At 31.9% G+C, this 15975-nt stretch overlaps 1 protein-coding gene across 1 annotated transcript; it reads left to right on the forward strand.

Moving 5' to 3' along the window:
• The first annotated feature begins 11215 nt into the window (after positions 1-11215).
• LOC130837243 (olfactory receptor 2L5-like) lies at positions 11216-12154 on the forward strand. The gene has a single exon (XM_057710057.1). The coding sequence runs from the start codon at positions 11216-11218 to the stop codon at positions 12152-12154; it is 939 nt and encodes a 312-aa protein (XP_057566040.1).
• Positions 12155-15975: the final 3821 nt, after the last annotated feature.

The raw sequence follows: 15975 nt of genomic DNA on the forward strand, positions 1-15975 counted from the left end.
TGATAGGGATTGCACTGAATCTGTAGATTGCCTTGGGTAATATATTGATTCTTCCAATCCAAGAACCTAGCATATCCTTCGATCTATTTGTGTCATCTCTGATTTCTTTCATCAATGTCTCATAGTTTTCAGAGTAGGGATTTTTGTCTTTTGTAGGTTTATTCCTAGGTATTTTATTCTTTTTGATGGTAATTTGGTTTGTTTCTCTAAATTCTCTTTCTTATGTTTCATTTTAGTGTATAGAAATGCAAGAGATTTCTTAGTATTATTTTGTGTCCTGCAACTTTACTGAATTCATTAATGCATTCTACTATTTTTCAGGTAGCATCTATAGAACTTTCTATGTACAGTATCATGTAACCTGGAAACAGTGTCAGTTTTAATTCTTCTTTTCCAATTTGGATTCATTTATTTCTTTTTCTTTCCTGATTGCTGTCACTAGGATTTCCAAAACTACATTAAATAAAAGTGGTGACAGTGGACATCCTTGACTTGTTCCTGATCTTACATAGAATGCTTTCAGCTTTTCACCATTAAGACTGATGTTTGCTAGGAGTTTGTTGTATATGGCCTTTATGATGTTGAGGTATGTTTCATCTATGCCCACTTTCTGGAGAGTTTTTTTTTTTTTTTTTTATGATAAATGGATGTTGAATTTTGTCAAAAGTTTCTTCCATATCTATTTAGATGATCATATAGTTTTTATTCTTCAGTGCATCATACCATGTGATTTGCAGATATTGAAGAATCCTTGCACCCCTGATATAAATCCTACTTGATCATGGTATATGATCCTTTTAATTTATTATTGGATTCAGTTTGCTAGTATTTTGTTGAGGATGTTTGCATCTATGCTCATCAGTAACATTGACCTGATATTTTCTTTTTTTGAGGCATCTTTGTCTGGTTTTGGTATCAGGGTGATGGTGGCTTCATAGAATGACCTTGGGAGTGTGTCTTTTTCTATAATTTTTTTGGAGCAGTTTCAGCAGAATAGGTGTTAATTCTTCTCTAAATGTTTGATAGAATTCACCTGTGAAGTCAGCTGGTCCATGAATTTAGTTCAAGTTTTTAAAATCACAGTTTCAATTTCAGTACTTGTGATTGATCAGTTCATATTTCTGTTTCTCCTTTGTTCAATCTTGGAAGGTTGTACCTTCCAAAGAATTTGTCTATTCCTTCTAGGTTCTCCATTATATTGGCAAATAGTTGTTTGTATCCATCTCTTATAGTCCATTGTATTACTGTGGTGTCAGTTGTAACTTCTTTTTCATTTCTAAGTCCTCTCCTTTTATTTCTTGATGATTCTGGCTAAAGGTTTATCAATTTTGTTTCTCTTCTTAAAGAACCAGGTTTTAGTTTCATTGATCTTTGCTATTGTTTTCTTCATCTCTATTTCATTTATTTCTGTTCTGATTTTTATTATTTATTTCCTTCTCCTCATGTCGAGTTTTGATTGTTCTTCTTTCTCTAGTTGCTTTAGGTGTAAGATTTGATTGTCTATTTGAGCTTTTTCTTGTTTCCTGAGGTAGAATTATATTGCTATAAACTTTCCTCTTAAACTGCTTTTTCCATATCCCATATGTTTTGATTCATTTTGTGTTTGTTGTCATTTTTCTCTAGGTATTTTTTGATTTCCTCTTCAATTTCTTCAGTTATCCATTGATTGCTTAATTACAAATTGTTTAACTTCCACATGTTTGTGTTTTTAATAGTATTCTTCCAGTAATTGATTTCAATATCATACTGTTGTGGTTAGAAAAAATGCTTGATAAGATTTCAATTTTCTTGAATTTACTGAGGCTTGATTTGTGACCCAAGATGGACTCTATTCTGAAGAATGTTCCATGTGGACATGAGAAGAAATTGTATTTGGCTACTTTCAAATGGAATGCTCTTTAAATATTGATTAACTCAACTCATTCTAGTGTGTCATTTAAGGCTTGTGTTTTCTTATTTTCTTTCTGGATGATCTATTAATTTATGTAAGTGTAGTGTTAAAGTCACCTACTATTACTTTGTTGCTATTGATTTCCCCTTTTATGGCTGTTAGCATTTGCCTTTATATACGCACCTATGTTGGGTGCATATATATTTACAACTTTTATATCTTCTTGGATTGAACATTATGTAGTGTCCTTCCTTATCTTTTGTAATGGTCTTTATTTTAAAGTCTTTTTTTGTCTGAGATGAGTATTGCTACTCCAGCTTTCTTTGATTTCCAGTTGCATGGACTATCTTTTTCCATCCCCTCACTTTCAGTCTGTATGTGGCCCTAGGCCTGAAATGAGTCTCTTGTAGACAACATATACATGGGCCTTTTTTTATGTCCATTCAGCCAGTTAATGTCTTTTGGTTGGAGCATTTAATCCACCTACATTTAAGGTAATTATCAATATGTATATTCCTTAGGAGCAGAAATGTTTTCATGCAAGCACACTGTGTGATCACATAGGTGCTGATTCTACTATACAAACTCTTGTGACAGTGTTAGTTATTGTTTTCATTAAAATAATCCAGGATTTAAGGTATACAGTTTAGGGAATGAGTGAGATTTTCTATGGTTAAGTTAACAGAAGATTTTAAATGAAGATTGTTTTTGAGCAAGTGTCTGCTCTTTTATTATATTGTTCATCAAAAAATTGTAAAGAATGAAATGGACAACAGAATGTGATTTTGGAGCTGATATGTATATACACATATGTGCTTTCTGAATGGGAAATGAGATGAGAGTATTAGAAGATGCTTTGGATGAGCCCAATTGATACTTATAGAATAACATTACATCTGAGGATCCCTATACTCAATAAGGAATGTGGAAATCAGCATTTATTTCTTATTTATTATCTTTTTTTTCATAAATGAAGAGTGGTTACATTACACCCATGGTAATGTTACTGTTGCTTCCTACTTGTTCTTTTAACCTACATGAATCCACTCTTTCTAATCAAAACCTAGAAATTATATTTCTAGATATTATATCAAAATATAAAATGATATATATAGTGGGGATAAAAAAAGTAATGGCTAATGTCACCTTTCTCTTTCTCTCTCTATCACTCTCTCTCACTATCTTTTCTCTCTCTCTCTCCTTCTCTCTCAAATATATATATAGATATAAATGTAGATATAGTTATAGATATGGTTACAGATATATACCTGAATGTAGTTTTAGTATTCCATTTTTTGTTTTTAAAAACTTAACTATGGGAATTTGAAGTTTCTTGTGTTCTTAAGTTTTGCAGTTTATTTACTTGCTTTTTAATTCCTGTACACATTGATAAATTTGTAGTGAAGAATATTATTATGTGTATAAACAACCTTGCAGAGGTGTTATGAACATATAGGCATAACATGCAGAGATAATTGGAAACTATATCAATATGCAATTGTGGTTATTGACAAGTGATGTGAATGTAAATGATGATAACTGTAGTATTGAAAAAGATGCTAAAGTTTACAGCTACTTTTCAATTATATTTTATACCCAGGCATACACTCTTTTTATGTTTAATCCAATAGTTTGTAATAGTCCATGTTTCTCTATATCTATTCTGCATAAAAGTTACTGGTTCAGTTAAAGTCTTTAATCTAATCTTACATTTCTTGTAAGTAGGAGAGCCCAAGTTGTATCTAGTTTTAAACTTAAACTATCTCTGGTGTACTTGTGTAATGAAGCAGAATAAACAAGTTCTCATTGCAAAGCAAAATTTGAAGGACTTGTAATCAGTTTCTTTCTTTGAAAATCTGCCTACCTGAGTACCTACTTAATAATACTGATTCACCATTGTAAAACTTCATTGCCTTGCATGAATTAGAAACACAAAAACATATACACACAAATATTCACCATGTATTCTAGATCTCTTTATGCTATAAAAAATGATTTCAAAGATATAGCTTCAAGTATTGAAAATACATATTAACTATTAAATACTATTAGCAAAATTCCTATGTAGATAAACTAGTATAAGGAATTATGCAATCTTTGTCCCTTCTTTAGTATAGCCTGGTGTGGAAACACTTGATGAATGTGGAATCTCATGTAGATCTCCACATGTAAGGTTACTGTCGAGGGCTGTGCTTTGCTAGAATCCAGAGGCCACTCTTCTGGTTAATCTGATTCTGATTCCACAAAAGTTATTTTGCAGTACTGTCAATTCTAGATAACTGATGTCTATGCAAAAATAAAAATCTTATTATAGTCATTTAGATCGATGTACAGTCAGTCAATTATTAGGAACTATGACTGATTTCCTGTACCTAATACATTCAGAAACCTCTCATTAAAATTGACCTACTAACCTGGTTTACTGTTTTTCCAGCCCTACACGTGAGCAAAATAAGTCATTTTAGGGAGGGTCAAACATTTTAGGATATTTTAGGGATCTATAAAGATACAAAGTGATCCAAATTTCTGAAAACTTGTTGGAGAGTACCTTGTGCTCTAGAAGCTTTTAAATGTCTAATCTGAGATTTCCTATAAAACTTCCAGCAAAGCTAATTTAAGGAGATTTCTTTGGTGAATCCACTGTCTTGCTGCTGCACCTCTGTGGATTATCACATCAGCTTTATTTTGTAATCAAGAATGATCTTTGGGAATGGTATCTATGAAAAGTGATGAGAGGGTAGGCTATAAAAACATTTCAGTGGAAAATTCTGCATTATCTGGAATCAAAAGGGCACTCAATTGTGTTTTCCAATATGATCACTAGGTCACTGTACAGTCTTGTTTCATATACCATGATTGCCTTTATCTTTTTAATAATTAAACTTTACTTAAGGAAACACTTTCTATAAAATATATGTCACTAAATTGAGGCTTTTTTAGTATTTTATTTTTAACTCTACATATAATACAGGAAAAAAAGGTCTACAATGAAAGTGATGTATATTGACTACAAGTAATGGTCAACATGTAATTTATTTGCAACTTGAGCACCATTTGAATGGTTTTATTTATAACATGGAATATATATACCTGCAGTCTGCCTTAGACAGTAGATAATATGGGTGTTTCTTTGCAGTTGAATTCTCCTAGCTAGGGACTATTTGTTTTGGGAGCTAGACATGAGTTGAAAATCATTTAGAGGCTTTGAGAGACCATATTTATAAGATTATGTGTGAAATAACTGTGTTTTAAGAAACTTTTCACATATATATTTTATTTTCCACTATGTACATAAAATTTCTATTTTAATAGGTTCAATTACTTATTTTTTTCTTATGTTACATTTCTTTTTTGTCTTGGAGAATAAAAAGTGACTCATTTTTATTTCAGATTCATTACTTCAAAATACTTAATATTTTACAGATAAGATAGGGGTGATAGAGGGTGCATTTAGATAGATAGATAGATAGATAGATAGATAGATAGATAGATGATTGACAGATGATAGATAGATAGATAGACAGATAAATCTAAGAACCTAGTTCTCCAAATATATAGGTTTAAGGTAAACTCAGTCAAATCTCTGAATCTCAGTTCCATCATCTATAAAATGTCAGTTGTGACTTCAATCTAAGATACAGTGTTCAAGATTAAATTCAGATTAATCCTGTTACACAGCCTGACACACTAGAGGTGCCAATCTATGGAGATGGCCAGCAAAAGTTAACACCTTCATTTCCAGTTCCACATAGGATGTGATCCAGATTTAAGGGTTTTCTTCCCAATGAAAAAGAAAACATCATCAGAATATCCTGCTGGTAACTCAGTCCTCTTATGTATCATGCCATTACTGATGAATAGACTGCAATGTTTTTAAGGAAATTTTAAAAATCAAAGAGATTGCAAATATTTTGTAAATTGAAATAGGTTATTTATTGTTCCTTCAGTGGATAAAAACAACATTAAAGAAAATAAGTAATCTGGATTTACTTAACCTGAGAAAAGTCCTCATCACTTAAACCTTGAAGTATGCAAAGCTGATATTCTCCAGTTAAAACTGCCTCACTGTCAGATGCAAGGTATTTTAAGTAATATCACATGACATAATTCCAGAACAGTAAAATGTGAATACAAAATGAAATATCAGATATGATGTGTCATTTATTGTTGTTATTTGGTGTCTAATTTTTTTCACCTTTAGAATGTTGATAATATTAACCACCTTATGGAAATTTTTTCAGAAAGAGCCCTATATAAAATACATGTGATAGAAATGATCATAATTTCATTGATAATTTCAAATATTACATTTTTTACTTGTCAATAATTGTTACCAATTAAAACTCTATACAATAGGACAGTCTAATATGCTATGCCATGTTAAATCTGTACAATATTTATTTAAAAAATGGTCTCTCATCTTTTTCACAGTAAATTTTCATAGGCCATGTATTATTGGAACACTAATTCTGGAATATTAACTCTGCACATGTTTAGGACACTGCCATAAGTTTTCTGCAACATATTGGGAGTTCAAAATATGAAATAATTTCAGTTGCATTTAAATTCCATGTTTGACTTCTTTATTTTGGTAAATATTCACACAATAATATTTACAATTTTACTGATTTTTAAGTGTACAAGTCAATGATATTAAGTACCTTTACAGTATTGTGCAAGCATAACTCACATCAGCATAGAACATTTTCATTTTACCCAACTGAAACTCTTTATCCGTTAAACTCCAACTCTCCAATGCTCCCTTTCCAGTCCTTAGTAACCACTATTCATTCCACTTTCATCTGTATGCATGTGACTACCCTGTGTAACCCATGTATGTGGAATCATGTTAACAGCTTCTTGTGACTGGTTTATTTCATTCAGCATAATATCTGTAAGTTTTATCCATGCTGTATCATGCAGAATTTCTTTCTTTTTTAAGACTGAGTAATGGCTATATCTGTATATCTGTCTATCATCTATCTGCCTATCTATCTATTAATCTATCTGTCTATCTATCTTTTATCTATCATCTATCTATCTAAGGCTTCAGTGGATATTTGTGTTGCTTCCATGATTTTGCTATTGTGAATAAAGCTTCTAGGAACATGGGTGTACAAACATCTGTTCTAGACTCTGCATTCATTTATTTAGGTCAGATACTCAGAAGTGCAATTGCTGGATTACATAGTAATTCTTTCTTTCTTTCTTTTAGATATTGCCATAGCATTTTAATTAATTAATTAATTAATTAATTAACTGCATTGGGTCTTCATTGCTGCAAGTGGGCTTTCTCTAGTTGCCGCGAGTGGATGCTACTCTTCATTGTGGTGCCCGGATTCCTCATTGTGGTGGCTTCTCTTGTTGCAGAGCATGGGCTCTAGGCACACGGACTTCAGTAGTTGTGGCATGTGGGTTCAGTAGTTGGGCTTGGGGGCTCTAGAACGCAGGCTCAGTAGTTGTCGCACACAGACTTAGATGCTCCATGGCATGTGGGATCTTCCCAGACCAGGGATCGAACCCTTCCTTGTCGCCTGCATTGGCAGGTGGATTATTTACCACTGTGCCACCAGGGAAGCCCACCATAGCATTTTCAATAGTAGTTATACCATTTTGCATTCTGCCAGCATTGCATTTGCATGTGTTTTTATTTCTTCATATCATTTTCAACAGCTGTTATTTTCATTTAAAAAAAAAATAGAAGCTACCACCTAAGGGTGAGATGTGCTATCTCATTGTAATTTTGATTTGAATTTTCCTAGTAATTAGTGATGTGGAGGATCTTTTCCTGTTTATTGTCCATTTGTATATCTCTTTGGATAAATCTTTATTCAAGTGATTCTCCCATTTTAAAATTAATTTTGCTATTTTTGCTGTTGTTGAGTTGTGTAGTTTTTACATATCCCTATAAAAATCCACCATCTGATACATATTTTGCAAATATTTTTTCATCCTATGGCTTGCTTATTCACTCTACTGAAAACGTTCTCTGATGCACAGGTTTTTAATTTTAGTAAAGTCCAATGTATCTATATTTTTGTTGCTGCACATACTTTTGGTGTTGTATCCAAGGAAACACAGGTAATTCCAACATCATCTTTCCCCTATGGTTTCATCTGTGAGTATGTTTGGCTCCTTATTTAGCTCTTTAATCCATTTAAGTTAATTCTTCTTTATGGTGTAATGTAATGTCCAATTTTATTAATTGCATGTGGCTATCCAGTTTTCACAGAAATGTTTGTTGAAAAGATATCCCCACTGAATGACTTTGAGACCTTTATCAAAAATCATTTAACCACAGTGTGAAGATTTTTATTTTCTGGTATCTGTATTGCATTTTGTTGCTTTATGTCTATGTTTATGTCAATATTCCACTGTTCTTATTATCTTAGCTTTGTAATAAGTTTTGAATCAGAAAGATTGAGTTCTTCAATTCTTTTATAATATTCTTTCCATTAGCTTAAGTACTTTGAGATTTCATAAGAATGTTTTGGTGTATTTTTACATTTCTATGAAAAAAATTCATTGGGGTTATGACAGGCATTTCATTGCATCTGTAGTTTCCCTATTGTAGTACTGACATCTTAACAATATTTAGTTTTCCAATACATGAGCACAGAGTGCTTTTCCATGTATTTGTCTTTTCAAATTCTTTTAGCCATGTTTGGCGATTTTTAGTGAACAAGAGTTTTGCCTCCTTTGTTAAGTTTATACCTAGGGATTTTATGGTTTCATGATTTGCTAAATGTAGCTTTTATTAAAGACTTCTTAGTATTATATATTATTAGTGTGTAGAAATACAACTGATTTTGTATCCTGCAACTTTGCTGAATTTGTTTATTAGTTCTAAAAGATTTTTGGTGGATTCTTTTCATTTTTATACACAAAAGATTATGTCATTTGTGAACTAAGATTATTTTATTTCCAGTACTATATAAATTAGAACTGTCAAAGTGGACATCCTTGCCCTTTCTCCTCTTAAAGGAAAAGCTTTCAGTCTTTCACAATTGAGTACAATGTTACCTGCAAATTCAGGAGTTCAATTTTTAATTGTGATGTCAGTTTTACATCACTTTAATATATTATTCAAATAAAGCAAGAACATGATCTTGGCAGCCCACAGGACAAAACAATTGTTTCATTACCCAATTCTCCTGACCCACAAGGCAAATATTTCATAGTATTTTAACATTTTCCCCCTCTGTTGATGTATTTTTCACTAATATGCTTATCTTCTAATACTTAATTACTAAATTTCAAATACCTTCTCTTGTCCCTTACTCTAACCACTGTGGGTGGAGAACTTCCTGCCACCACACATACAACCACCTCCTCTTTGTTTCCTCTTTCCCCATCCTTTCAACATAGTTATGCTTCATGTTGTGTGTTGGCCAGAAAGCTTAACAACATTTTGGCACTGTTTAGTATATATTGCTAAAACATACAAATATAAATTATTGTAAAATCTAATGATATTTTAGGTAGTATTTGTATATAAAGAGTTCTCATTGTTAGTATTTTCTTGGTCAAGACACATTTATGACTATATATTTACAGGCAATATTTAGAATATTCAGAAAGTGTTTCAAGAAGACTTTTGGAATTTTCAAGAAAATGCTTTCAGTAAAATATTTATTATTGATTTTTGTTATTTTCATTTTGTTGAAATATGATGGTTCATATATGCTGATTGTAAAAATGTTTTTCTTTGGTATTATTAACTCCATTATAATTTTTATATGAATTTATAGAAGTAACAATAAGCATACATTGGTTCCCTTACATTAATTCTCTAATTCTCCTATCCATTCAAAATGGCAGTCCTTTTATGGTTTTGCTTCCATTCTTTATTTTTACTCCTGGTAGTTTATTTTTTCATTTTTATTTGAAATTTTCACTTAATTTCACTTTTTCACATTTATTATTCTTAATTTGCAAGATACAGCTACATGTCTAATGATATTTATATTGTGGAATGAATGTCTCATACACATTTGAAGATACAAATATTAATTTTAAAAATGTATTATTTTCTACATTTTCCCAATCACATTACATCACTGTATATTTCTTTCCAAGTGTGTATATGAATATGTGTTTGTATATGTGTGCACGCACATATGTGGGCATCTTCCTCTTTCATGTTGCAGACCATCTTAAATATCCAGTAACATTTGGCTCTACAATAATATTTATGACTAAAACACCATGTACTCTGTACAGCTTATTCATTTGCAATTTCTATGGAGAATTCCTCCTCCCATCTTCATGAAGAAAATTCCTAGGATGCCATTGTTTTTCATTTAAGGAATTGACAATTCCTTTTTCCAAATTCCTTCTTTCAAAGGCTCCTAAATTATTTCATCTTTCATGCTTTATGCTTATCTGAACTCTTTTAATTCATAACGTATCTATTTTCTTCTTTACCATCATGACAGCTGGTGTTAACAGGGAGATATTTTAAATATATATGCTTAAACAATAATCCATAATTGGAAAGAGTTTTAAATACAAAAAAGGTAAAATTAATGAATAGACAATGTGCCATCAAGCAAAGTTCATCATATAATTGTTAGAGAAGCCAAAAGACATAAAACATGCTATTACAGAAAGCATGCACAGATTTATCAAAGCTATAAGAAGTGTGGTTTATAGACATGCAGTCAAAGGGTCTACTTTAACTACAGGTTTCAGAAACTCACTGGGGATGCAGAAGAGAATAACTTTGTGTAAGTGGTATTTGACAATAGGATTCATTGTAGATTTCACAACAGATTTAGCAAATAATGTGGCCTGAATTCAAGGAGGCTTATTTTGACATTTCCAAGTGAAGAAGTCTCAAGAAAGAAAAGTGGCTTATCAACATGAGCTGATAGGCTGCTACAGTTATAGAGGTAAGCCTTAGGGCTTGACTATGAAAAATAAATCATTTCCTAGGTGGTAATAAACATTTATTCATAGTACAATTCTATAGTTTTTGCATTTACATTGATTTCCCAGGAATATATTTTGAGCACATGTTACTTGAGTTTGTGTAGAGTAGTAAAACATACTTATCCTAATGATGTCAAAATAGTTTTTCTATAATTTTAAAGAATTCCTGTGGCCAAAAGTGTTTCTACTTTCAAATTTAACATCTGGATCAAAAAAATGTTGTCTTTTCCTAAATTTTCTGAAATTGATAAGTTCACCTCTTCATTTAAGAGCTGTAAAATTTAAATAACACTGAGTCTGATTAAATAATAACTTAAAATTAGCTTGCTGTTTTAAACTTGAATTACTTACTCTTGTGTCTGCCTTTAGGAAAAAGCATATGAATGCTTCATGGAAAATTATAATCAAACACCAACTGATTTCATACTAATGGGATTGCTCCCCCCTTCAACGATTGGCCTGTTTCTTTTTATTCTCATTGTTCTTATTTTCCTAATGGCTCTATTTGGCAACCTCTCCATGATCCTCCTCATCTTTCTGGACATCAGTCTTCACAAACCTATGTATTTTTTACTTAGTCAGCTATCCCTAATTGACCTAAATTACATCTCTACCATTGTCCCAAAAATGGCCTCCAGTTATCTCTTTGGAAACAAATCTATCTCCTTCATTGGATGTGGGATTCAGAGCTTCTTCTTCTTGACTTTAGCAGGTGCTGAAGCACTGCTCTTGGCCTCTATGGCTTATGATCATTATGTGGCCATTTGCTTTCCTCTTCACTATCCTATCAGAATCAGCAGAAGAGTGTGTGTGTTGATGATAATAGGGTCTTGGACAGTGGGTTCTATTAACTCCTGTGCCCACACCATATATATTTTAGATATTCCTTACTGCCGATCCAGGGCCATCAATCATTTTTTCTGTGATGTCCCAGCCATGTTGACTCTGGCCTGCACGGACACCTGGATCCAGGAGTACACAGTGTTTCTAAGCACCATCCTCTTTCTTTTGTTGCCTTTCATTTGTATTGCATTTTCCTATAGCCATGTTCTCCTTGCTATTTACTGCATACACTCAGCAGAAGGGAAGAAGAAGGCCTATTCAACCTGCAGTACTCACCTTACTGTGGTGACTTTCTACTACATGCCCTTTGCTTACACTTATCTACATCCAAAATTTCTTTGTGCTCCAACAGAGGACAAAGCTCTGGCTGTCTTCTATACTATTCTTACCCCAATGCTCAATCCTGTTATCTACAGCCTGAGAAACAAGGAAGTGATGGGGGCTCTGAGAAGAGTAATTCAGAGAATCTCCTCTGTGAAAATGTAGACAAAGATTTTGAATAATATAGTTGGATGTAAATCCATTCATCAGTCATAAAAAATTTTACTTTATCACTAAATGCAAGGACTAAAATTGATCCAGGAGAAGATAAGATAATCACTCATGTTTCATGTATATGCAAGATAATTTTTATATATAAGATATATATACATATGCAAGGTAATATGTCTTGCATATATATCATATATATATGCATATACAGGTATATGCATAATATATATAAAGATTTTAAGCCTCATCCTTTTTACAGTTATACTCCCTTTCAATTTCAAATGCTTTTCCTTTTTGCTGATATATTGTAAACAAAAATGGTTCTTTGCCATGTGATAATTAAAATGGAAACAGTCGAACTGAAGTTGTCACTCAGTATAACATTTCTACTATTTTCCACTTATTTTCCAATATGTTTGAAACATGTTTTCTGAATGTATGTATCAATTTAAATGTCAGAATATGTTTTGTTCTTCTCATAGTAGAAGTGTAATTGCCAGCAAGAGTTATTATTTCTTTCAATATAGGTAATTTTTGTTTCAGAGGTTTAGCTGAGGATTTATCAGGGATTCTGAAGTCCTTATAGCACTCTCTATGGAAAATGACAAGTTTATGTTTCTTTTAGTGTGGTGTCTCCTAGGGCAAGTGATTTAACATCAGCTATACTAAGGGATCCACAATAAGGACTTGGAAGTGCCAACAGAGATCAAGGAAATTGTGACGTTAATAATGAAATAAATGAGTCAAAGTTTAATCTAATTAGTGGAAATTAGAACTATCTAGGGCATTCTTGCAACCGTCCTCAGCATTCAGCCTATCTCATTTTACCTCCTAAGTAACCACTAGACTCTCGTATTACATAGTATCTCTAAGATAAGATTTTATTCCCCACTCACTGCATTTATAATTCTAATGAAACAGTTTGGGGGAAGCTAACTTTTATGAACCAACTTTAGCTCTTCATATCATGGTTTAGTCACTTTTCTTAACAGGTCACACAAGTACATCCACTAAAAAGTCATCAGCTCCAGTGTACTTCCTGGTTGAAGTGTTATCATTGTCCATCTGTGATCTGTGCAGAAATATCATTTCCCTCTTAGTTGTGGCAGGGAAAAGAAGGATCATATTCAACATAATTTACAGGGCATAGCACAAATGACAATATAAAGCCTCTTGTTCAGGAATCAGAAAAAATGTGTTATCATTGGTGGTCAAATAGAGGTTATTTTCAAAATTAATTTATTAGCTATAAAATGCAACAAATATTACAAATAAGATTTTGTTTCAGAGATTAATATATACTAAAAAATAATGTTTTATTATGTGATACCTTTATTTATTATAAGATTTTGGGGGCTTACTTTTCTCCAAATTTATTTTCAAAAGAATTTATAATTTTAAAAACTTTATTCTCTATCAATGCAATGGAAAGTGTTTTCAGTCACTGGTGATAAATGCTAGGTTGAAATAAATATTTAATGATTTTTAATTTTTTAAGAGAGTCTTTCTGCTAATGTTACTGGAGCTACTAGAGTGTTTGTAGGTTGTAAGAACATGAGGCAGATTTTCTGATAAATTATATAAAAATATTACTTTTAGTATAGGTTGAGCTGATGATTAGCAATTGTTTTCCTGAAAATATTTATCTTATAAATCAATTTGAAAGCATCAATTCATACAAATCCATTTTATGTAAGTCTGAATTTAATTTTAAACATAAATTTAATTAATTGCATTTTAAGGATTCCTCTCAAATTTCTGGTAATTTGTGAACTTTGTAAAGCAACCAGAAGTGGCTTTACTTTTCACATTTTCAAATGTCTGTTCACTCATTTTATCACTGTATTTTCAACTATAAGGTATATAAATCAAGGTTAAAAATGTTGCTAATAATTATTTTCTGAAACCTTACATGAAAAGAGTATTATTTTCCATCACTAATCTTTCAAATTAATTTTGTCTTTAAATATGATTTTTATTTCTAAGTCTGTGGATATTTGTTATTCAATATTTCAACAGTTTTTAAAGCCATTAATTTTATACATTTTGGTGAATGCTGATTTGCTGATATACTTTATTACAACGACCGTTTGTGCACTCTTTTTTTGTAATAATTTACTGAAAAAGATAATTTGCCTAACACAGAAGAGATAGTTAATTGTTTTGTAGATGACATAAGGATGGGCTCTGGATGGAAAGGTAAATCAACCCCTACCTCTACCGGGGGTCATTGCTCCTGTCCGGCAAGGCTCTTTCTGTCTCCTAGGCAGTAGCCACTTCCACCATTGTTGTTGAATCTGTATCTTCACAGGTACCAACCTGGCCACTTCTTTGAGGTCCAGTGTGTCCTGAACTCTAAAGGGTGTGTGCACGTGGGTTGGTCAGGCCAGTTGCTCTATTTGTATGCTAACTGAGCCAACATGTGCAAGTACTACTGCTGGACCAAAACTGCAAGCACTCGATATAGCACCTGTGCTTACATGTATACTCAGAGATAAAATTGTTAAGAATTTCAAAGAGGCAACAACAGTGCATTAAACCTGGCAGGGATCCTATCTGAGTGTAAAAGCCTATGTAAACACATATACCACATGCCCTGAAAAAGGTAGAATGAATGAATACAAAGAGACTTGCATAATTCAAACCCAGAAAGTGATGGTAACACCTTGGTGAGGTGTTATCATTGATGACCTAAGGAAGTATAGAACTGAGCAGGCATACCCATTCCAGACTTCTTATCAATTTCAGGTAGAGAAATATAGAAATAATATGGAGACATCAATCTCTTATTGTCCCTGACATACTTAGATTATTGGTCAGCTTTAACAAGAAAATGAAAATGAATTTTTTCTCTCCTTTTTAAAGTAACCTGCCTAAAAAACAAAGATTTTATCTTATATTGAGTTAATTCCCTGCTTTTTTCTTCATCAGGTCTTTGATTGCTTAAGAAAATTAGTCTTCTGTATTAAAAGCACTAAGGTTTTTTTTTTGTTTGTTTTTGTTTTTTCTTCTTTAACAAATATTTAACAGCCTGTATTTGCCTGCAAAATCTTTAATTGTCATTATGGTTAAATTAATAGCTAAGTAATTTTTCACAGTGACCTATAATTTCATTTGACCAAGTGTTATAAAATGTTTTAATACTTTTTGTTCAACTTCCGCAAATCAATACTAAATAAGATTTTTTTTACCTCAAATTAACCTTATGATTTTGCATAAAGACCCTGTAATATCTCAAAAGATTTTTTTCTCTCACCTTTTAAAAAGAGATGTTAATTGGGGTAATTTGATGTCTTTAATTTCATGAGAAGAATCTTCAAGTAAGAATTAATACTAAATATTCTTTAAGTTTTGTTTGTGTGTTTCAGAAATTATATGGGGCTTTTAGAAATCTGACATATTTTTGTATAGTGTTATCCATTTATTTAAAATATAGTTGCTGTACACTCTAAGTTACAGATGTACAACATAGTGAGTCACAAATTTTAAAGGTTATACTCCATTTATAGTTATTATAAAATATTGGCTATATTCCCCATCTTGTACAATACATCTTCAGAGCTTATTCTATACCTAAGAGTGTGTACCTCTTACTCCCCTAATCTTTTGTTATCCTCCCCTTCCCTCACCCCACTGGTAACCCATACTTTGATCTCTGTATATCTGTGACTGTGCTTCTTTTTTTTGTTTGTTTGTTATATTCACTAGCTTGTTCTTTTACCCTGACTGAATGCAGTCTTTCTAGTCAAAATCTAGAAATTACTTGTCTAGATTTTCTATGAAAATTTAAAATGGAATATAGTGAAATTTTAAAA

The sequence above is a fragment of the Hippopotamus amphibius genome, chromosome 15, assembly GCF_030028045.1.
Source record: "Hippopotamus amphibius kiboko isolate mHipAmp2 chromosome 15, mHipAmp2.hap2, whole genome shotgun sequence".
Taxonomy (NCBI): Eukaryota; Metazoa; Chordata; class Mammalia; order Artiodactyla; family Hippopotamidae; genus Hippopotamus; species Hippopotamus amphibius.